The sequence below is a fragment of the Mastigoproctus giganteus genome, chromosome 2 (assembly GCF_048544385.1).
Source record: "Mastigoproctus giganteus isolate SK-2022 chromosome 2, ASM4854438v1, whole genome shotgun sequence".
Taxonomy (NCBI): Eukaryota; Metazoa; Arthropoda; class Arachnida; order Uropygi; family Thelyphonidae; genus Mastigoproctus; species Mastigoproctus giganteus.
The window spans coordinates 223,738,866-223,762,855 of NC_143576.1; the positions used below are offsets into that span (position 1 = coordinate 223,738,866).

At 37.1% G+C, this 23,990-nt stretch overlaps 1 protein-coding gene across 1 annotated transcript in view; it reads right to left on the reverse strand.

Moving 5' to 3' along the window:
* Positions 1-23,990, reverse strand: part of LOC150090168 (copine-8-like) — a 138,105-nt gene that overhangs the window by 41,427 nt on the left and 72,688 nt on the right. The window contains exons 10-12 of the mRNA XM_090390186.1: positions 21,991-21,999; positions 10,056-10,134; positions 4,829-4,879 (exon numbers count right to left, since the gene is read on the reverse strand). Coding sequence (XP_090246312.1) covers positions 4,829-4,879; positions 10,056-10,134; positions 21,991-21,999 — 139 coding nt within the window. The remainder of the gene's footprint in view (positions 1-4,828; positions 4,880-10,055; positions 10,135-21,990; positions 22,000-23,990) is intronic.

The window sequence follows — 23,990 nt, forward strand, 5'->3', positions numbered from 1 at the left end:
GCTTGCAGAAGAGTTTTTTTGATGCTTCAACAACAGGGTTGTTTTTCTATTTTTTACAATGTATTTTTCATTCCATTCAGAATAATGGATTGAAACGTTATGAAACTGATGCTAATTTTGCTTTAAATATGCAAATTTTGGCAGTAATTGCATTTGTGCTCACTCCTATTGTGACAGTCGTTTTTGAACATTTGTGTGAAAATGGTGTTTTTCCTCCAGAATCACAAGAAGTTGTTGATTATTTTGAGGATACGTGGATTGGACGCCCAACCAGACGACATCTTCGTTGACTACGAAAGTATTCCCATGAAATGTACACCAGCTTGCTCTTGAAGGATTACCAAGAACGAATAATTCTGTTGAAGGGTGGCATAGAGGATTTAAGGAACAAGTTGCTGCTTATCATACCAACATTTGGAAATTTATTGATTGCATTAAAAAATAACGAAGTATTAACGAAATGCGCATTGAACAATATTTAAGTGGAAGTGATTCGGACAACAAAAAAATTGTGATGAGCGAATTAATTGTGATGAACAAATTAAAAGGCTTGTTAGTGCATACGATGAACGGGGTGATATTGTTGATTATCTAAGAGGTATAGCGCATAATATTTCTTACTAATAATATACATACTGTGTTGTAAATATTACAGTTTCTTAGTAATTAATTATCCCAACGTGACTGATTCTGAAGATTGCATAAACATTCAATTTGAATTTTTGCAGTGTACTATGACATACCTAATGTTGTAATTAGTTTAGTTTAAAATTAACCAATTGTTATATTGTTTAAATAATGGATTTTTTACTATTTTTTTTTGTGATACATGTAACTATTAAAATACATAATCTATACTGGTGCCTCCGTAGCCAGGTGAGAAGGAGCAGCAGTGCGTAGTACACGCTTCTTGATTAGACTGGGGTTCAAGCCTGTCACCACCAAATATGGAGGATGCGGAAAGGTCAGGGAATGACCACCGCATATAATGGAGCAATATGGTCTTAGTTGCTAATGCTCCTAAAACCCCAAATAACAACAACATAATCTATCTATTAAATTACATATTTCCATACATGTGTTTTTTATTTCCGTACTATTCATCACAGTTCATAGAATTCCAAAAATATGCTAATCATAGCTTAAGGCAGAAACTTAAATAAAAAATAACTTTTTATGATTTCGCATTAGCATTAGTAGAGGCATATGATGCAAGAAAGCAAGCTTATGCAGCATCAGCCAAGGAAAAAAAAAAAAAAAAACTTCCACTTCACTCCTCCGTTCGTTCGAAATACCTGTCCAGCTGAGCCTTAAATTTATTTAGGCTATCAACTTCCACAACAAGGGATGGAAGTCTGTTCCACCAACCAACTACCCGCTGGCAAAAGGCAAATTTCCACACATCTATACTACATCTGTCTTTCCTCAATTTGAATTTATGCCCGCTCAGGTGATTATTCTGAGCAAGAGGAAGAATCCCATCAGCACTGGGCATGCTCAAACCATTCAAGGCTTTATACACCTCTATCAGATCACCTCGCCGGTGCCTAGTCTCCAGACACTGTAATTTGCAAAACCTAAGCCTTTCTTCGTAAGAGCAACCCTTTGTTCCATTCATTAATCTTGTTGCTCTTCTATGTACTCGTTCCAGCAGCTCTACATCCTTCTTGAAATTAGGCCTCCAGACCTGTATACAGTACTCAAGGTGTGGCCTGACCATTGCCTTATACAAGGGAATAATCACCTCCTTGTCCCTGCTAGAAAAATTCCTGTATATTATTGACAAGACACCATGAGCTACTCTTGCAGCCCGTCTGCACTGCTCAGAGAACTTCATATCTGCCTGCACAATTGCCCCCAGGTCCTTTTCATTCTCTACCACTGTCAGTGTAGTACCACAGAGCCGATACGTTGCTCTGGGGTTGCTGTTTCCCATATGTAGTACCTTACATTTGTCAATGTTAAACTTCATTTGCCACCTCTCAGCCCATTGCTCAACTTTTCCAGATCCTGTTGCAGCAGCATAGCGTCAGTAGTCTCCTTAACAACCCTGCCAACCTTTGTATCATCTGCAAACTTGGACATTAAGCTTGATATACCATCATCAATATAATTTATATATACAGAAAACAATAATGGACCCAACACTGAACCCTGAGGGACTCCACTAATAACATTAGTCCACGATGAGCAGTGTCCATTGATTACCACTCTGTCTTCTCCCCCTCAACCACCCATTTATCCATAACAGCAATTTGCCTCCAAAGCCACACTGCTCCAATTAGTGCAGCAGTTTTCCATGTGCAACAGTATCAAAGGCCTTTCTAAGATCCAAGTATATAATATCAAAGTTATTCCCTGCATCCAATTCTTTTGTGACTGCATCATGGTATCCAATCAAATTGGTCAGGCAAGACTTCCCCTTAACAAAACCGTGCTGTGTCCGAGCTATAACTGAAGTCTTGTCTAGATGATCCTGCAGTGCTTCTTTAACCAGTGCCTCCATTAATTTTCCTGGAACAGAAGTTAAACTCACAAGTCTATAATTACTTGTGTCAGCCTTTGATCCTCCTTTGTGAATTGGGGTCACATTTGCACATCTCCAGTCTGTGGGTACCTCCCCCGAGTCCAAGGAAGCTCTCAATAATTATGGCTAAGGGTTTGCTTACTTCCTTTGCTGCCTCCTTTAATATAACTGGATAGATCCCATCCACCACAGGTGCCTTTCTTGTATTTATCTTGAACCATTTCTCCTCCACTTTACTCTCAATTATTACAAGATTATCTAGCTTACTGCCAGAGTTGAATCCGCCTCTGGCATTCCCCTCGCTGAATAACTCTTCATGTGTGAACGTCGATGCAAAATATTCATTTAGTTTGTTAGCTACCTGAGCAGGATCATCAACAGTTGAACCATCGATATCAAGTGGACCAATCCGATTCATCCCCTTCCTTGTAGAGTTTACATAAGTAAAGAACTCCTTGCTGTTTTTCTTTGCATCCCTTTCCAAAGATTTCTCATAATCTGCCTTCGCCTGCCTAACCTCCTTTATAACTTGGTTACAGATCAACTTGTATCTATCATAGGCTTCTGTGTCATGTGTTAATTTGTATGTATCCCATACATTTTTCTTCTCTGCCATAGGTCTCATTAGTTCATCTGACATCCATTTAGGCCTAAACCCATTTGACCAAACACATCTCATTGCTTATAGATGATAAAACATGCTAGCGATCATGTGTAGGCTATAAACTGTTTATGCGATAAACTGACGCAGCGGTAAACTACCAGCGATTAATTGCTGGTGGTGAATTGAGGGCGATAAATTTTCCGAACACCGTCTACTGACCCCTGGCTGCAAAGTTGCCAGGTGCCTGCATACAACACTCAACATAACACACACTTACACATAATATACCTACACAAATCACACTTGCCGGCTTTTCGCATATTTGCTCTTACAGATGCTACAGCAGCATTTAGGGGGAACCCTGGGCACTGCCTTAAAAAACACAGATACTTTGGTGATTTTTAAAGTCCTATTCTTCTGTTTCAGGGGTTGGCTTCTTCTTTCAATCAATTGCTTTCTGTCTACTTTCCTCTCTTCCTACTCCCACACTTCTCCCTCTAAATTCCTTTTCCTTTCCTTCATACATTGCCTTGGGGATCCTGTGCTTGCCTGATAGGCCCAGTAAGAGTCTCAGCTAGAAAGTATTCCCTGGCATGCCTCCTTGTGGCCAAGGTTGATAGTCAGGGGGAAGGGGACCAGGTGCCTCGGCTAGAAAGTAGTCCCTGGCATGCCTTCTCAAGGCCAAGGTTGATAGTCGGGGGAAGGGAACCAGGTGCCCCTCCTGGCTAAGAAGTTGCCAGGTGCTTGCACTCAACATAACAACACCTACATACATACACTTGCCGGCCTTGGCCTTATGCCTTTTCAGATGCTACAGTGGCATATAGATGAAACCTTAGAGACTGCAATTAAAACAAACACACCTTGACCTTTCGGTATAAATTGTACTCCCCATATTAAAATTCTGCATCCCTTATATCTGAGTTACACTTCTCTAAATTTCCCAACAATGTCTGTCCCAGTGTCTGTAAATTTCCCAACAATTTGATGTCTTTATGAGCAATTCAAATTCATCAAACATATTTACGATACTACATTGATGTACATGCAAGTATACATGCACCTGTTCTTACTCTTAGTTACCTTAACATAGCCCATGTATTTACTTATTTCATGATGATTCCCAGCAGGCCTTGAAATCCTCAGCACCTGCTTTCAAGGCTGCTGCTTGTTCCAATAGAAGCAGTGCAAGAATCACTTTCACCTGTGCCTGTAGCTATTAATCTATTAGTCTGTGTATCCTCCCCCAAGCTGGCAGTTTTCTGACCCACCTAACATTGCTGATGCTATTGAGGCAGTGTTAGTTTTCTGACCCACCTAACACTGCCTCAATAGCATCAGCAAATATTCTTCGCTCTTTCTATTTAAGTATATCCCATCTCTGTAGAAGCAGTCTCTCCTGTTAACAAGCATAGACCACACTGAGAATATAGATTATTCACGACCTTACCCTTGACCATTTATTATCTTTCCTGAGTTTTGCATCTACAACATATCATCTTAAAAGTCTTGACGAGGAATCAAGTTAATAACATTACAAATATATTATATCATTTTGGTACTAAAACAAAATACATTTTATACTTTTCTGGCAATTGGGAAAAAAGTTTAGCATCCATTTCACAAGATTTTAACTGATATATATAATTTTAAGTCAGGTTCACTACTGTTTTGCTACATACACACAAAATACTTACCATTCCAGAATTTTTATAGCCCTTTTTCTTCATTTTTTTGGGATTGATACACTACACAAAAGACAAAGTGAAAGAACTGCTATATTTTACTATTATACAAAATACTCATTTCTGCATATTATACATGTTTAAAAATGAATGTATTTATTCTCAGATGTGTAAAGTGTGTTTAGGGTCATATGGCACCAGGAGTTCCCTCCATCTCCACGTAGTTTTCATTGTCATGTTATACAGTACACTCTCAGATGTATAATACAATTATATATATATATATATATATATAATTCTGTAATGTTTTTAAATAATATAAAATTGAATAACTGTTTGTTTGATGTTTTTTGTTTTTGAGCCATAGCAACTAAGGCTATCAGGTCAGGCATCAGTGGGTTGTGACTATAAATGGAATATTTACTTGGTCACTTTGCCCCTTTTGCTTGGGGGGAGGGGGAGTGAGAGCAAACTCAGTTCCAAGAGCAGAACCGTGCAACCATCACCTAAGACCAACTAACTTAGCCATGGTATAAAAAATGCATGAAAATTCTTCCTAACCATGAGATAACCATAAATCAGCAGTTAGGTACAGGTATGTCATGACGAGCTAGGAGATGTTTCTGAAAATGTGTAATAAGTTTAAAGGGCAACAATTTTAATATGCTGTATTGTGCACATGAAAATTAACATACTGGACAGGCTTTATCACTAGCATTTCTCCATGGATGGCTATTTTGAATGGTTCATCATCATCAGCCATTTTCAATCCACTGCAGAATGAAGGCCTCTCCAGCAACTTTCCAGTTCCTTCTGTTTTGTGCAATGGCCATCCATTTACTACCCATAAACTTGTCAATTTCATCTGTCCATCTCCGTTATTGTCTTCCAGGTTTTCTCTTAGCTCCTTTTGGGTACTATTCTGTTATTTTCTTAGTCCATCTGTCGTCATGTCTTCAAGCTATGTGTCCTGCTCAAGACCATTTCAGTTCTTTAGTTTTCATAAGAATGTCCTTTATTTGTGTTTGCTGCCTAATCCATGTGTTTCTCTTCTTATCTAACAGTCTGATTCCTAATATAATTCATTCCTTCTTCACTGTGTAGTTTTTGGCTTCTTTTCCATTCTTTTGGTGAGTGCTCAAGTTTCACTTCCATAAGTCATGGTGGGGAGTATATATTGGTTCATTATTTTATGTTTCAGACAAATTTGGATATTGCTCCTCTGTATGTGACTATATTTCCTGAAAGTTATCCATCCAAAATTTATTCTTCTCTTGACTTCCAGCCATTTATCATTATTACAGCTAATGACTTGTCCCAGATAAGTACATGAATCCACCTTTTCAATTACTGCTCCTTCAATCATTATATCCCTTTCTGTGGCATACTTGTTCATTATTCATCATTATTTTTTTTTTAGTCACATTTATCTTTAGTCCAAAATCCTTACTAACTCTGCATAATTGACTAAGATTTTCCTCTAATTCTTTGGGATCATGGCTTATAAACACAATATCATCTGCAAATCGTAAATAGTTTAGGCACTCTCCATTCACGTTGACTCCTCTCAGATCCTTTCAGAAGATTCACGTTGAATCTTCTGAAAGCTTCTTCAAGGGCAGCAGTAAACAACTTCGGAGGTATTGTGTCTCCTTATCGAACTCCTTTCTCAATTTTAAATTTGCTACTGTTTTTGTCCAGTCTAATAAAGGAGGTAGAGTTCCCATATATTTTCTTCAAAATCATAATGTAGGCGGTGTCAATGCCTTGCCTTTCCAGTGCTTGAAACATTGCCTTATTCTGAACGGAGTCAAATGCCTTTTCATAATCCACAAATGCTAAGCATAATGGTGTTTTATATTCATTTGCATTCTCCATTAGCTGTGATATTACATGAAGGTGGTCCATAGTTGAGAATCCTGTCCTAAAGCTAGCTTGCTCTTTCGGTTGATTCTCGTCAAGTATTCTATCTAATTTGTTAGTAATGACCCTTGTGAACAACTTGTAAATGTAGGATAACAAGCTAATTGGTCTATAATTTCCAATTTATGAATTATCTCCTTTCTTATGCAGCAAAATTATGATTGCATTATTCCACTCCTTAGGTGTCACACCTTTCCTAATGTACTTTGTGAAGAGTCTTGCCAGCTTCTGTGTCATGTCTCTTCCTTCTAATTTTAACAATTCTACAGTAACTTCATCTTCACCTGGGGCTTTTTTATTCTTCATTTTCTTCAGTGCATGTTCTACCTCGTCAGGAAGGATATCATGTATGTCGTATGTGTTGCTAATTTGCGATCCATCTTCTCTACCGCTTGCATCATTTCCTCATTCCTTATATATTTCTTTATAGTAATCTTCTGCCATTTGAATGATGCTTTCTCTGCTATTTATAAGTACACCATCTCAATTCTTCAGTTGAATGGTTTTATATATATGAGGTTATATCATTCGAATGGTTATACACATGCAACTAATGATCTACATAGAATTCACTGTTATTTTCAAATGTTTTAGCTAAATCATAAAAATATTCATTTTGTATTGTAATTGTTTGTTTGTTTGTTATTTTGTTTTTAGGAGCATTAGCAACTAAGGCCATATTGCTCCGGGGATATGCGGTGGTCATTTTCTGATCTTTCCGCATCCTCCGTATTTGGTGGGCACGGGCTCAAACCCCGGTCTAATCAAGAGGAATGTGCTACGCACTGCTGCTCCTGCACACCTGGTGTATTGTAATTACTTTCCTATACAAGTGACCCACGCTTAACGCTAATAATTCATTCTGGAAAAACAGAGCACTAGGTGAATCCACGCTAAGCGGGCACCGCTTTCCCATAAGGTAACATATGTATTTGTGAGTTGCGGTCGGTGCCATAGGATATTGCCTAATCAACAATAAACAGTAGTGAAAAGATGCACAAATGTTGGTCAAAATATTGAATATTCAAATATTTGTACATATAAAATATTATGCATTACATACATATATAATTATGTGGTAATTACTTGCGTAGCAAAATTAAACTTAAAATTCCAATTAAAATCATGAATTTAATTGATCAAAATTGATTGTAATTGATGAATTTAATCTTGAAATGTGTCAATTTTGGGTTGTACTTTGGCCCTCTTCCTGTAAACTAAAAGGGGTTTTAACTTTAAATCCCCCGCAGTGTTACCACCCAACAGTAAAGTCAATCGATCCTTCACCACTTTCAAACCTGGCGTGTTTTTTTCATCTTTCAATATGAGACTTCTTTTAGGCATTCATTTCCAAAAAAGTCCTGATTCATCTACATTAAAAACTTGTTGAGAAGTATAACACATAATACTTCTCTTCAATAATTTCAATGCATTCTTTTTTGAAAGTTTTGGCTCCTTGATCTGCACTTGCGGCTTCTCCCTGGATTTTAAATCTATTCAACCAGCCCTTATTAGTTTTAAATGGTTCCACATTTTTTTAGGTGAGTTTTCTTCAGATCATCATTTGGCTAATCTCTCTCTTTTTTTTTTTTTTTTTTTTAATATAATATTTAACTTAACTGAATTCTGCATTGGATATTATCTTCAATGAAATTAGTTAAAGTCTCTCCATTTCAATCCTAATACCCAGCCTAGCCCTAGTTGCTTGCAGCGGAACAGCTGTCTTTCCTGCCACTAAAATTAATTCTTTATTTTTTTATAATTGTTCTTATAGTTAAACCGTAGTCCTAAATTATGGCACACATCCGCTTGTCGTTGACCGGAATCGATTCGCTTCAAAACATCTAATTTAATTTTAAAAATCAGTCTTTTTCTTACATTTGTAGTCTTCATACTGCGTCCAGAAGTTGTTGCTTTTTCATTCTTATCTGCAATTATTAACTCTTCGAAAATGTAACTGCATTGGTTGCATTAATTATGATTCAATGTTTGAGTAAACTGTTCGTTACACACAATGATTTATACTGTACTGAGTGATGACTAGACTTCTGATAAATGCATATAACGCAAACATTACAAGCAATATATGTGATCAATTTTTGATCTCGGAACTACGTAACAAGTCACTGCACTGCAATTAAATTAGCGTGCGAGAAATTTTCACTGAGCGTGGGAAAATTTCTCAAGTCGGCGTGGGAAACGTTTTAATGCTGTTTTGCTATTCATTTTAAAGCTATCGACTCCATCAGATGAAACATTTTCGTTAAATATGCCAAAAATGCAATCTTCTATACTCTGGTAAAAGAGTGCTATAGTGATCTGTGACAGCATTATAGTCAAATATGGCTTATAATATAAGAACAGTGTTATAGCGAACCGCATTATAATGAGGGCTTGCTGTATGTTGTTATGCATGATTATTATACTCTTCATTGTTATTACTACATCCACTTCATTATTTTATTAGCTACTTATCTGATAGGAAGACATAATATTTACCTGTGTGATCATCTGAAATCCATTGTTTATGCATTGCTCATTGACAACACTGAAATGCTTTGCCAACGTGTAGAATAACAGTATCTACAAGTCTGAACAATACCTGGAAATTTTAACTGCCTAAGTCTATTACAAGCATCTTCAGGAACATATTCAAGCACAAGCTGATCATTTTGAATCATTGCTGGAATTCAAAATAGGTAACTTGAAAACAAACTGAATCTGGGAATATGTTTATATAAATTTTTTCATTGTTTTTCAGGTTCTGAATTGATTCTGGAAGTATTCTGGCCCACATGTTATGAAACACCCTGTATATTTGGAAATATTTTGCTTGTAAAAGGATTTTAAGCTCAAATAAAGGATGAAAAGCACTGACAAACTATAATTTGTCCATTTCAGACTTTAGTGTTTTTGTAATGGCACAACTGCAGGATTACAATCAGTGAAGAAGAAGGGGAGAAGGCATCCTTGATATGTACGATTGTTAAGCTCTGTGAGTAATAAACAGATTCCAAGCTGTACATCATGTGTTCTTAACCTTTGTCAGCTGGAATTCATATTTGGGAGTCAGCGTTTTGATCTACAGTTCAGTTTTGAATTAATGTATTTCCTTTAATTACTTTGCTGCCGTCTATTAAATATTTTATAAATACAATTAATGCTTAGGAATCTGGGCAGTTAAAAAAAAAAATAATAATAACATTAAAATAAAAATAATTACTTTATTAGTTGGTTTTAGCTTTAAAAAATAACAGTATAAAAAAAACTGTATACATAAAAACCATTTTAACTGACATTATAAATGTTATCCCACCTCATATTCATTTCCTGGACCAGGACCTTGTGATAGAGTACAAACGTTTGTTGTAAATTCTCCAATGAGATCATGACTACTAGAACAAACAAATAAACCAAAAAATATTTGACTGAAATACTACATTTTGCTATTTAAAAGTGAAAATACTATGTACAATATTATTCAAAAATTTCAAAGTATTATATAAATATTAACTTAAGATCTAATATTTTAAAGTTATAATAGCTTTAGCATTAGTAGAGGCATATGATGCAAGAAAGCAAGCTTATGCAACATCAGCCAAAAAAAAAAAAAAAAAAAAACCTGCTCCCATTCCACCCCTCTGCTCTTTCCAAATACCTGTCCAGCTCAGCCTTAAATTTATTTAGACTATCAACTTCCACAACAAAAGATGGAAGTCTGTTCCACCTATCAACTACCCACCGGCTAAAAGCAAATTTCCACACATCTATCCTACAACTGTCTTTCCTTAATTTGAATTTATGCCCTAAGAGGTGATTATTCTGAGCAAGAGGAAAAATCCCATCGCATTGAGCATGCTCAAACCATTCAAGGCTTTATACACCTCAATCAGATCACCTTGCAGGTGCCTAGTCTCCAGACACTGTAATCTGCAAAACGTAAGCCTTTCTTCGTAAGAGCAACTCTTCGTTCCATTCATTAATCTTGTTTTTCTTCCCTGTACTAGTTTCAACAGCTATACATCCTTCCTAAAATGAGGCCTCCAGACCTGTATACAGTACTCAAGGTGTAGCCTGACCATTGCCTTATACAAGAGGATAATCACCTTCTTATCCCTACTAGAAAAATTCCTGTATATCATTGACAAGACACTATGAGCTACTCTTACAGATCATCTGCACTGCTCAGAAAACTTCATATCTGCTGCACAATTACCCCCAGTTCCTTTTCATTCTCTACCACTGTCAGTGTAGTACCACAGAGGTGATATGTTACTCTGGGGTTATTGCTTCCCATATGTAGTACTTTACATTTGTCAATGTTAAACTTCATTTGCCACCTCTCAGCCCATCTGCTCAACTTTTCTAGATCCTGTAGCAGTGTACTGTCATTAGCTTCCTTAACAACCCTGTCAACCTAAGTATCGTCTACGAACTTGGACATTAAGCCTGATGTACCATCATCAATATCATTCATAAAAAAAAACAACAACAATGGACCCAACGCTGAACCCTGAGGGACTCCACTAATTTATGCCCACTCAACCATCCTTTTATCCATTGTAGCAACTTACCCTTAATACCATTCTGCTCCAATTTGTACAATAGTCTTCCATGCGCAACAGTGTCAAAAGCTTTCCTGAAATCCAAATATATGATATCAAAATTATTTTTTGCATCCAGTTCCTTTGTAACCACATCATAATATCCTATCAGATTTGTCAGACAAGACTTTCCCTTAACAAACCCATGCTGTGTCTGAATTACTGCTGCAGGCTTGTCTAGATGATTCTGCAATGTAACTTTAACCAGCGACTCCATTATTTTACCCGGAACAGAAGTTAAATTAACTGGTCTGTAATTACTCGTGTCACCCTTCGATCCCCCTTTGTGAATTGGGGATACATTTGCACATCTCCAGTCTGTGGGGACCTCCCCTGAGTCCAAGGATGCTCTCATAATTATGGTTAAGGGTTTGCTTAGTTGCTCTGCTGCCTCCTTTAATATAACTGGATAAATCCCATCCACCCCAGGTGCCTTTCTTATGTTTAGCTTCAACAATTTCTCCTCCACTTTGCTCTCAGTTATTACAAAATCATTAAGCACCCTGCTACAATTTGATAACCTTCTGCCATTTTCAAACCTTAATAACTCCTCATGTGTGAATGTAGATGCACAATACACATTCAGTTTGTTTGCTTTCTGAGCAGGATCATCAACAGTCGAATCATCGATATCAAGTGGACCAATCAGATTCATCCCCTTCCTTTTAGAGTTTATATAAGTAAAGAAATCCTTGCTGTTTTTCTTAGGATCCTTTGCCAAAGAGTTCTCGTAATCTGCCTTAGCCTGACTAACCTCCTTTGTGACTTGATTACAGACTAGCTTATATCTGCCATAGGCTTCTGTGTCACCTGATAATTTATATGCATCCCATGCATTTTTCTTCTCTGTCATGAGTCTCATTAGTTCATTTGATAACCATTTAGGCCTAAACCTTGAACAATATTTCTTAATAGATATGAAACTTTTAGTAGCTTCCACGATTAATTCCTTGAATTCCTTGAATGCACTTAGAATTTGCTGTTGGTACCATCATCAGTTGATCCCACTTTACCCCTGATGGTAATTATATCTTTAAGTAAATCCCACATCAGTACACTGTGATCACTGCTACCTAGTGGTTCCTTTATCTGCAAATTCTTAATACACGAATAATCACTGCTGATAACCAGATCCTCTCTGGTATTACCCTCTCTGGTTGCCTCTCGAACATGCTGCTGCTGCAGCAGAAAACAGCAGCATGTGACTTGGTTACAGATCAGCTTATATCTATCATAGGCTTCCATGTCACCCATTAATTTATATATATCCCACGAAAATTAATAACATTTTAAGCAGCTATAATACAAATAACAGGACACATTCATTTGCTATAAAATAGGCATTTTTCTAAATTTATATTTGAAATGGAACAGTTGAATAATATTTACACAATGCAATAACTTCTCATAAGCAAATAAAGAGTAGTTTCATTAAAAAAGTATATAATGCTATTCATTTGTAATACAGAGCCACCTGATTCAGCAGACATTTCAATGATTATCACCAATAAATTGGTGCATGATGTCATCCTACTTGCTTAACTTACAGAATGACATACAACACACCATTAAAAATCTTTAATTAAAAGAAAGATACACAAGAACCAGGTCTATTGTAAATATAATGCACAAATAGCACCAGTGTTGCCTGAGTGGTCCTGACAGTGGGTGGCTCCAGAGTCGGAACTACGGTAGGGTGAGCAGGACTCCAGCCACAGGCGCAGCATTTTAAGGGTGCACTGAACCACTTATGTATTTTAAAATTGCTTCATTTCTGATTTAATTACAGTCTGACTTCTGTTTAACGAACTTCTTTATAGCGAATTTTTTTTAATTCCTCTTGGTAATTACCTTTAAAATAGTTTCTGCAGAATGAAGAAAATTTCCATATAATGAACAGATTACGAGTGACTTAACTTTGTACAGATTGTTCCCACCTCTGGCCTTTAGGCAATTAGAAAGCTCAAATTAAGGGTTAAAGGGATTACCGTTGCAGTGGCATACTGTCCTTACTGTCATTAACAACCCTACCAACCTTCGGATCATCTGCAAACTTGGACATTAAGTCTGATATACCTTCATCAATAACATTGATAAATACAGAAAACAATGGGCCCAACATGGACCCCTGGGAGACACTACTAATAACATTAGTCCACGAAGAGCAGTGTCCATTGATTAGCAGCTACAGCAATAACAGCATGAAATTGTTAAGGGGGAAATCTCATTTGACTGATGATTGGCTACTATGATGTAAATGGATGCAAAAAATAATTTTTTTTTTAACAAATACTAAATCTTCAGTGAAGCTTCTGATAGTGATCCACATGAATGACTACTATACAAATTGAAGCAATGTGGCATTGTGAGCAGATTACTGATAAAGGGATGGTTGGGTGAAAGCTAGGTTGGTTATTAATGGTCACTGCTGTTCTTTGGCCAGTGTTATCAGGGTTCATTGCTTAGTACCCTTACTGTTTTCAATATTTACTAAAATTATGGATGTACATTTTTTTTCTTTTCCTTATTTATTCCTTCAACTTCAGCTTTCTAAAATAATCTTCCTTCATATCTATTTCCTGAAAATTACATACATCCCCAACTTCAACCCACACACAGAGTACTAAGTACTATTGGTTTTGATTCCTTTGTTGTTGAGTGTTTTCATTTAAAAAAAAAAAAAAAAACTCAGATATATCAACCTGAATGTCTAAGTTTGTTGATACAAAGGTGGGCAGTCTGGTTAATGACCGTAATCAGGGTGTGCTACACCAGAATTAGATAAATTATGTAGATTAACTGAAAAATGCCAATTGAGGTTAAATGCTGATAGATGGAATCGTGATTGTTGAATCGTGATTCCATTATATGCGCCCTACCAATGACACTCCCACAGAGTGTAAAGAAGGGTTTTGGAAAGAACTGAGAGAAGTCATAGAAGAAATACCAAGTTCTAGAGAAATCTTTTTGATGGAAGACCTGAGTTGAACAGGCCGAAGGTAACAAAGTCATAGGAGGATTTGGAGAAAATGAAAAGAATGACAATGGAGAGAGATTAATTGAATTGTGTGAACAGCTCAAACTGAAGATTGGTAATGCTTTTTTTCCAGCACCAGGAGATACATGAATACAAGAAACAAGGAAACTAAAATTGATGATAGACTTTGTAATTTTTAAGCAGCAAAGTACAATCCATGTTAAAGATGTTAGAGTACAAAGAGGAGCAAACTGCGGGTCTGATAATTTTCTGGTGAAGGCTGCATTGGAGTTCCCGTGGATTTACCAAAAAGGAAAGAAAAGAAATAACCATGAACCCAAAAATGAACAAATCCATGATAATAGATTTAATTTGTAAAGGGGAAGAAATACCATAAGAAATGACACTGGGTTACATCACTTCTGTGTTTAAGAAAGGGGATAGAAGAAATTGATCAAATTACAGAGGAGTGAGGATTTACAACTAAATGTTCTTGTACTGACCATTTATTTATGGTCAAGCAGATTCTGGAAAAATGCCAAGCTACTGGACAGGATATATGATTAATGTTTATTGACTTGGAAAAAGCTTACAACAGTGTCCCAAGAAAGATGGTGTGGAATGCCATGGAAAAAATGTCAATACGACAACCACTGATTGACATAATTAGAAAAATGTACAAAAATAACACTTGCTATATTAAAGTTGGGTCAGGTCAGAAATATCAAAGAAATTCAAAACATCAAAAGGCTTGCTACAGGGGTGCTGCTTATCCCCCACCTTATTCAAGTTGTAAGGTCCCAAAGATGAAGACCAATGGGATTAGGTGTGGATCAAAACATTCACCTTTCAAATCTTGTTTGCAGATGACCAGATACTGATTATGCAGGATAAGGAGGATGCTGACTATATGCGTAGAAAGCTACTGGAATAATATAAAATATGGAGTTTGACAATAAATTTCAATAAGATGGAATATATGAATTCAACAGGGGACATTTTGAATATTAATAGAACACAAATAAGAACATTAAGCAATTTAAATATCTAGGAGCTATTCTGCAGATGAATGGCTCATCTGAAGATGAGATTGCAAGAAGAATTAATAAGGGAAGAAAGGTCTTGGGAATATTAAACCCAGTATTATGGCGCAATAACATTCTTCCAAAAACAAAATGATTAATATATAATGCAATTTTCCAGAGTATCTACTATAATGATCTGAGGTTTCGACTATAAAGGAAAGGCAAAAGAAGAAATTACTAGCTGTTGAGATGGATATTTGGAGATCAGCCTGAAGATCTAAATTGGAAACAGTCAATCAGGAATGAAGATATACGAAAAGCAATGGACACTCAAAAAACACAACATAGACAAAATAGAACAGAAAAGATTATAATGGTATGGATATGCTATGAGAATGGGGGAAGAGAGGCTACCTAAAGAAGCAATGGAATAGACACCCGCCTAGAAGGAAAAAGAGAGGAAGACCTAGAAGCACATGTATGGAGGGAGTGAGGGTAGCTATAGAAAAGAGGAAATTGAAGAATGGAGACTTGGAGAATAGAAAAGAGTGGAGGAATAAAATTAAAATATAAAAAAAAACAAGTCAAGGATAACCATTCATACAATGGAGAAATCCAAGAAGAAGAACTAAGAGCCATAAATTCAAATTATGGAGCAAGAGGTTTAGAATGGATTGTAGAGGTTTTCTTTCAGCTAGTAAGCAGCTAATTACTTGAATAAATTACCTTATCCTAGTCAACATGGGTAGTTAAGCTTGGAAAAATTCAGAGGTTGGCTGGATAGTTACCTATATGAGGAGGGGAAACACACAGGTAATTTATTTATTTTATTTTACTTTTATCTGGAGCAGCAAAGTCTGTGGCCTTCTTTCCTTATTTGACTAACACTAATACAAAAAAAAAAAATAAATAATAAATAATTTCAACTTTAAATATACACTTATTTAAGTGTAAATATTCTGCGTTACATACGTACAAATTATGTAGTAACTACTTACGTATCAAAATACTCAATTAAACTTAAAATTCCAATTAAAATCATGAATTTTATTGATCTAAACTGATTTAATTTAATCGATGAATTTAATCATGAAAAATGTGTCGATTTCGGGTTGTACTTTGGCCCTCTTCCTGGTAAACTAAAAGGGGTATTAATTTTAAATCCCCCACAGCGTTACCACTCAACAATAAAGTCAACCGATCCTTCGCCGCTTTGAAACCTGGCATGTTTTTTTCTTCTTTCAATATGAAACTTCTTTTAGACATGTTTCCAAAAAAGTCCTGCCTCATCTATGTTAAACTTGAGAAGTATAACACATAATACTCTTCAATAATTTTAACAAGCTCTTTTTTGAAAGTTTCAGCTCCTTGATCTGCACTTGCAGCTTCTCCCAGGATTTTAAATCTATTCAACCATCCCCTACTAGTTTTAAATGGTTCCATATATTTTTTTTTCTTTTTAGGTGAATTTTTTTTTCTCTCTCTCTCTTTTTTTTTATAATATTTAACTTAACTGAATTCTGCATTGGATATTATCTTCAATAAAATTAGTCTCTTCATTTCAATCCTAATAGCCGGCCTAGCCCTAGTTGCTTGCAGTGGAAGAATTCATTTTAGCAGCTGTCTTTCCCACTGCTAAAATTAATTCTTTATTTTTTTATAATTGTTCTTACAGTTAAACTTGCCAGTCCTAAAATATGGCACACATCTGCTTGTTGTTGACCAGAATCGATTAGCTTCAAAACTTCTAATTTAATTTTCAAATTCAGTCTTTTTCTTACAATTATAGTCTTTGTACTGCATCCAGATGTTACTTTTTCATTCCTATCTGCCATTATTAACTCTTCAAAAATGTAAGTGCATTGGTTGTATTAATTATGATACAATGTTCGAGTAAACTGTCCATTATGCACGATGTCTAATATGTACTGAGCGATGACTAGACTTAGGATAAATGCATATAACGCAAATATTACAAGCAATATATTTGATAATTTTTTAAAATGTTGATCTCGGAACTACATAACAAGTCAATGTACTGCAATTAAATTTGCGTGCAAGAAAATTTCACTGAGCATGAGAAAATTTCGCAAGTCGGCGTGGGAAACGTTTTAATGCTGTTTTGCTATTCATTTTCAAGCTATCGACTCCATCAAATGAAACGATTTCGTTAAATATGCCAAAATTGCAATCTGTAAATGAGCGTTATAATGGTTTGTGACAGCATTATAGTGAGATAATATAAGAACACTATTATAGCGAATCAGCGTAAAGCAAACCATGTTATAACGAAAGCCTGCTGTATACCTTAAAGAGTATTTCTTAGTTGGTGAAAAGCCTAGTAGCTTCTATGATTAATTCCTCGATAGCTTTCCATTTAGAATTTGATGATGCTAACATCCGCAGCTGGTCCCACTGCATAGAATTTAAAAACTGTCTGAAACCAATGTAGTCACCTTTAAAAAAGCAAAAATTCTTTCCCTTTCGGGAAGGGTTTTTGCTTTTGTTAATTCTTTCTTTAAGTAAATCCCAAATCCGTACACTGTGATCACTGCCACCTCATGGTTCTTTTATCTGCAGTGTCTTAATGCACTAATAATCACTACTGATAATCAGATGAAAAGTATTACTCCCTCTTGTTGTCTCTCTAACATGCTGGTGTAGAAAACTGTCATCTAATAAATCCACAAAAGTCTTGCTAGTCTGTAAGTGATGAACCCACAAGTTCCAGTCAATATCTGGAAAGTTAAGATCCCCCGTTATAAGACATTCTGATTTCCTGGCCTACTCTATTTCTCTGTACAGTTCTTCATTGTACATAACACACTCCTCCTCTCATTTTTGCATTCTCAGTGCTTAGGTCACACCAAGCTGATGATGCCTGCCTTAGATTTTATGTGCTTGTTAACTAAGAGCATGACCATCCCCTACTATCCTATCTGTCCTTTCTGTATATCCATCCTATGGGTTGCCAACTGTTTTTAGTAATTGGTTATCCAGTTTTCTCTCTGATCACTCGCTGAGGGTGATGGTAGATGGCTCTCTCTCTCTTCTAACTTCTCCACTAATGTCGGTGTCCCCCAAGGTTCAGTTCTTTCCCCCACTCTTTTCCTCTTGTATATTAATGACATTCTTCCATTGACTGGAAATCCTATCCATAGTTTTGCCGATGATAGCACATTGCATTCCACTTTCCATTTTGAGACACCTTGTCCTGCTCAATCAGCTTCAACTTCTCAAATATCTGCTACCAATTCCTTAAATGCCGATTTCCAGGTAATTCTCCAGTGGGGCAAAGACAACGTAGTTGATTTCAATCCTTCAAAAACTCAGTCCTGTCTTATATCTTGCAAAAAGGATTCTTCTACTCCTATGCTTATCTTTGGTGACACACCAATTTCTAGGCAACACGACATCTCTCTCTTTTGGGGATTACCCTGACTTCTAATCTCTCTTGGCACAAGCACATTACAAGTATTGCTTCCTCTGCATATAAAAAACTTGGTTTTCTCTTTCGCTCTTGGCATTACTTTTCTTCCAAACAGCTGTTCACTCTGTACAAATCACAAATCCACCCAACCATGGAATACTGGTCCCACATTTGGAGCAGTGCCCCCAAAATCTCTCTCAGGCTTCTAGATTCCATTCAGAAGAGGGCAGTTAGGTTAATTAATGACTCATCTCTAACAGTCTCTCTCCACTTTCTGTCTCACAGACGTACAGTTTCTGCTGCATGCCTTTTCTACAGATACTTCTATGCGCACTGTTCTTCTGAATTGGCTTCTATAATTCCTGCTCTCTCTTTCAAAATGGTCCGAATGCCGCCACCAGCCAACATCCATTTAGTATCCAACTTCAAACTCACAGAACTAACTTTTCATCTTCCTCGTTTATTCATTCAACTGTGATTTTCGGGAACAACCTTCCTTCATACATATTTCCTGATAATTATAGTCTACAGAAATTCAAGTCAAATGTCAACAAATATCTTCTTTTGTCTTCTCAACCTCCAACCCCTGCATGGTACTAAATACTATAGGTTCTAATACCTCTCATGTTTGGGTTTTCATAAAAAAAATAAAAAAAAAAAAAAAATATATATATATATATATATATATATATATAAATATATTTCACTCCCCATATTCAAATTCTGCATTTCTCATATCTGAGTGACACCACATCTCTGATTTCCCAACAATGTCTGCATTTGATTTCTTTATCAGCACTTCAAATTAATCAAATTTAATTACTATGCTCCTAGCATTAATGCACATGCAAGTATACATGCACCTGTTCCTACTCTTAGCTACCCTAACACAGCCCATATATTTACTTGTTTCATGATGACACCCATCAGTCCTTAAAATACCCAGCACCTTGCTTTCAAGGCTGCTATTCATTCCAATAGAAGCAGTGCAAGAATCACTTTCACCTGTGGTGATCACTTTCACCCGTGGCTATTGGTGATCTAGCATCTGGAGCATTTGGGATCTAGCATCTGCAAGGTGATCTGGTTGAGGTGTATAAGGCCTTGAATGTTTTGAGCAAGCTCAATGCTGATGGGATTCTTCCTCTTGCTTAGATTACACACCAGAGGGGGCATAAATTCAAATTGAAGAAAGACAGAATAGATGTGTCGAAATCTGCCTTTAGCCAACGAGTGGTTGATTGCTATAACAAACTTCCATCTGTAGTTGTGGAAGTTGATAGCTGAAATAAATTCAAGGAAGAACTGGACAAATTTCGGGAGAAAATGGATGGGTGAAATGAGAAGGGTTTTTCTTTTTCTTTTTTGGCTAATGCTGAATAAGCTTGCTTATACAGCATTAGCCAAATGCTGTATAAGCAAGTCTCTACTAATGCTAATACTATTCATCTGTGTATTCCCCCTCCCAAAGCTAGTTGTTTTCCAACCCACTTAACACTGCCTCGATAGCATCAGCAAATATTTTTGCATCCTTTCTATTCAACTATATCTCATCCCTTTAGAAGCAGTCTCTTCAGCTAACAAGCTAAAGTCCTTGAGGTTGTCACAGACTTTTTTTTTTTTTTTTTATGTAAAAAAAAAAAAAAAAGACATTCTCTCAGATATGCACTTGCTACCTGGGAGTCTAAAACGCTGATAGAACTGATATTCAGGTGAATTCAAATCAAGCGAACCCATTTTCGGTGAATTCTGGACGGTCTGTGACAGCCAAATCCTCTACTTGCACTTTCACGATGGTGAGACTGTTAGTAAACCTGGGTATAACCTCCACGCACAGGCACACTGTAGGTGACCACCCAGGTGTGAACCAACATAAGCAGGGGTTGTGGTGTGGCACCCACACCACATGGAGGAATTCCACCCCTCTGAGTTACCAGGCAATACTAGGTGGTAGATGACTCTCATCAACTGGTGAAATACCACCACTTTGCTTATTGGAGGCTTGAAGTGGTGGAACCCATGTTCAGTCTCCAGAGATAAGTTCCGGTCAACCCTTCCCCATCTCTTCCATCATGCAGTATGACTGATGACTTTTGAGGTTATGATGAACATCATGGCGAGATCCAATCTTCCTTACATTTCGAGGTTACAGCTCTAAAACGGTATTCGCAGGCCAGCCGCTAGTTAGTACACTGGACCGAACCTATTGGTAACTCTTTAGGAATCTTCCGGATCAGCTAGTCTATAATCTTGCTACCTCTACTCAGCCAGACAGCGACTGGAGGGAGCCTGAGTAGTGTGTATGCGGGGGGGGGGGGACTGTCGAGGCCACATTACGTCAAGGATCTGTGTATATTCTTACCATGTTTGATAATTGAGAGCTATTAAATGCTCAATAATTCCTATATTCTATTATATTATAAATCAACAGGGATTACCTTTATTTTAGATATAGGAAGCTTCTTTTCCAACTCTCCTAGTCCAACTCACTAATAATTCTTGAGGATGGCCCCTGATTTATAATTCTTACCATGTGTATGCCATATCCAAAAATTTCATTACTTCATTCAGCATGTCCCCCCACCACTTTTTCTTACTATTGAATACACCATGAATTGTCAAACTGATAGAGTAAGCTTATCTGTGAAAAGATCTAAACCTCCCAAACACTTTCTAGTTCATTTCACAATATATACGTGGTCTCAATTCTAATCTCAACGATGTCCATTTCCACTTGCAGTCTGCCAAACCCCATGTACTTTTTCTGACAGAATCTCAGTTATTGGTTGATTCAACTACTGCTCATCTCAGTTGCCAAAACTATTCGCTGTATGATTCCTTTAACGTCAAAGGTGGTACTTGTGCATACGTCCGTTCCGATATTCTCTGTCAGAGACTTGGTAATTTGGAATCTCCTCGTTTCGATCTTCTCTGGCTAAAAATCTGTCTACCTCATTGTGCCAAATTCATCTGTTGTCTCTACCGTTCTCCCAACTCCACTAACCACTTGGGGCTCTTTGACTTCCTCTCTTTGCAACTTGATTTTCTCCAGTCCAACTTTCCTAATAGTGAGGTAATTTAACTTGGTGATTTTAATGTTCACAACTCCAGCTGGCTTCCGTTTTCTAGTCACACCGACCCAGCTGGTCGAGATGCTGAGGCTTTTGCAATTACTAATGACCTTGCACAGATTGTTCATTTACCTACAAGAATACCGGACAATCCTAAACATGCAGCCAACACGCTTCATCTTTTTCTCACTAACAACCCTTCTAAGTACACTGTCAAAGTGAGTGGATCTTTAGGCACCTCAGATCACAACTTGGTGATTGTCTCTTCTCCAATGGAGCCTTTATCTCATGGCTATTCCCAACCTTGTATTGTTTGGCATTACAAGAATGCAAAATGGGATGACCAGCGAGATTTCTTTTCTTCTTTTCCTTGGTCGGATTACTGTTTCAAAAATTCTGATGTCAACGTTTGCTCAGATAGTGCCAGTGGAATTATTCTTGTATGGATGGAATCCTTTATTCCACACTCCACTTTAAAATCTCGTGCTTTATCTAAACCTTGGTTTTCCAATAAATGTGCAAAGGCTGTTGAAGAGAAGAATGTTGCATATTGTAATTGGAATGTTTTCAAATCTTAAGATTCATTTTATGCCTACACAAAAGCTCGCAACAATTGTAAAGCAGTTATTAATCAGTCCAAACTAGATTTTGAACAGACTAAGAGTAGAAAACTTGCTTCTTCCCTAATATTAGCCAAGGATTCTGGTCTCTTGCCAAAGCTACTGGGCACAACTTTTGCCCATCTCTGCTCCCACCTCTGTCAAAACCAGATGGTTCTGTTGTCACTTCAGCCAAGGATAAAGCTGACCTGCTAGCATCCCATTTTTCTTCCACCTCCTGTATCAATGATCTTGGTAAAACACTTCCCACCATTCCCAACATGCTCCATTCAATGCCTCCTGTGGTTTTCCATCAAAAGGATATCAGAAGGATTTTGATGAATCTTGATGCTAAGAAGGCTCCGGGTTCTGATGGTATTTCTCCACTTGTTCTCAAAACCTGTGCTCCTGTTCTGTGCCATCTTTTTTCACTTTCTTATTCCAAAGGTGTTTTTCCTTCTACTTGGAAATTTGCTCATATCCAGCCCGTTCCTAAAAAGGGTAACAAATCCCTCCCATCGCAATTACTTCTACTCCTAAAGTAATGGAGAAATCAATTAACCGCCAAATCGTAAACTACCTAGAAACCTTCTGTCTAATCAATGATTGCCAGTATGGATTCCATCAGTCTTGATCCACTGGTGATATTCTGGATCATGTTACTCATTTATAGACAAATTCAATGGAAAAGTTCAGGGAAACACAAGCAGTTGCTCTTGACATCTCAAAGGCTTTCGATCGGGTTTGCCATAAAGGACTCCTAAACAAGTTTCCATCTTATGGTTTGCCAACTGTTTTTTGTAATTGGTTATCCAGTTTTCTCTCTGATCGCTCACTGAGGGTGATGGTAGATGGCTCTCTGTCTTCTAATTTTTCCACTAATGCTGGTGTCCCCCAAGGTTCAATTCTCTCCCACTCTTTTCCTCTTGTATATTAATGACCTTCTTCCATTGACTGGAAATCCTATCCATAGTTTTGCCGATGATAGCATGTTGCATTCCACTTTCCATTTTGAGAAACCTTGCCCTGCTTAATCAACTTCAACTTCCCAAATATCTGCTACCAATTCCTTAAATGCCGATCTCCAGGTAATTCTCCAGTGGGATAAAGACAACTTAGTTGATTTCAATTCTTCTAAAACTCAGTCTTGTCTTATATCTCGCAAAAAGAATTCTTCTGCTTCTATGCTTATCTTTGGTGGCACTCCAATTTCTAGGCAACACGACATCTCTCTCTTTTGGGGATTACCCTGACTTCTAATCTCTCTTGGCACAAGCACATTACAAGTATTGCTTCCTCTGCATATAAAAAACTTGGTTTTCTCTTTCGCTCTTGGCATTACTTTTCCTCCAAACAGCTGTTCACTCTGTACAAATCGCAAATCCGCCCTACCATGGAATACTGTTCCCACATCTGGAGTGGTGCCCCCAAAACCTCTCTCAGGCTTCTAGATTCCATTCAGAATAGGGCAGTTAGGTTAATTAATGACTCATCTCTGACAGAGACTTTCCACTCGCTGTCTCATAGATGTACTGTTTCTGCTGC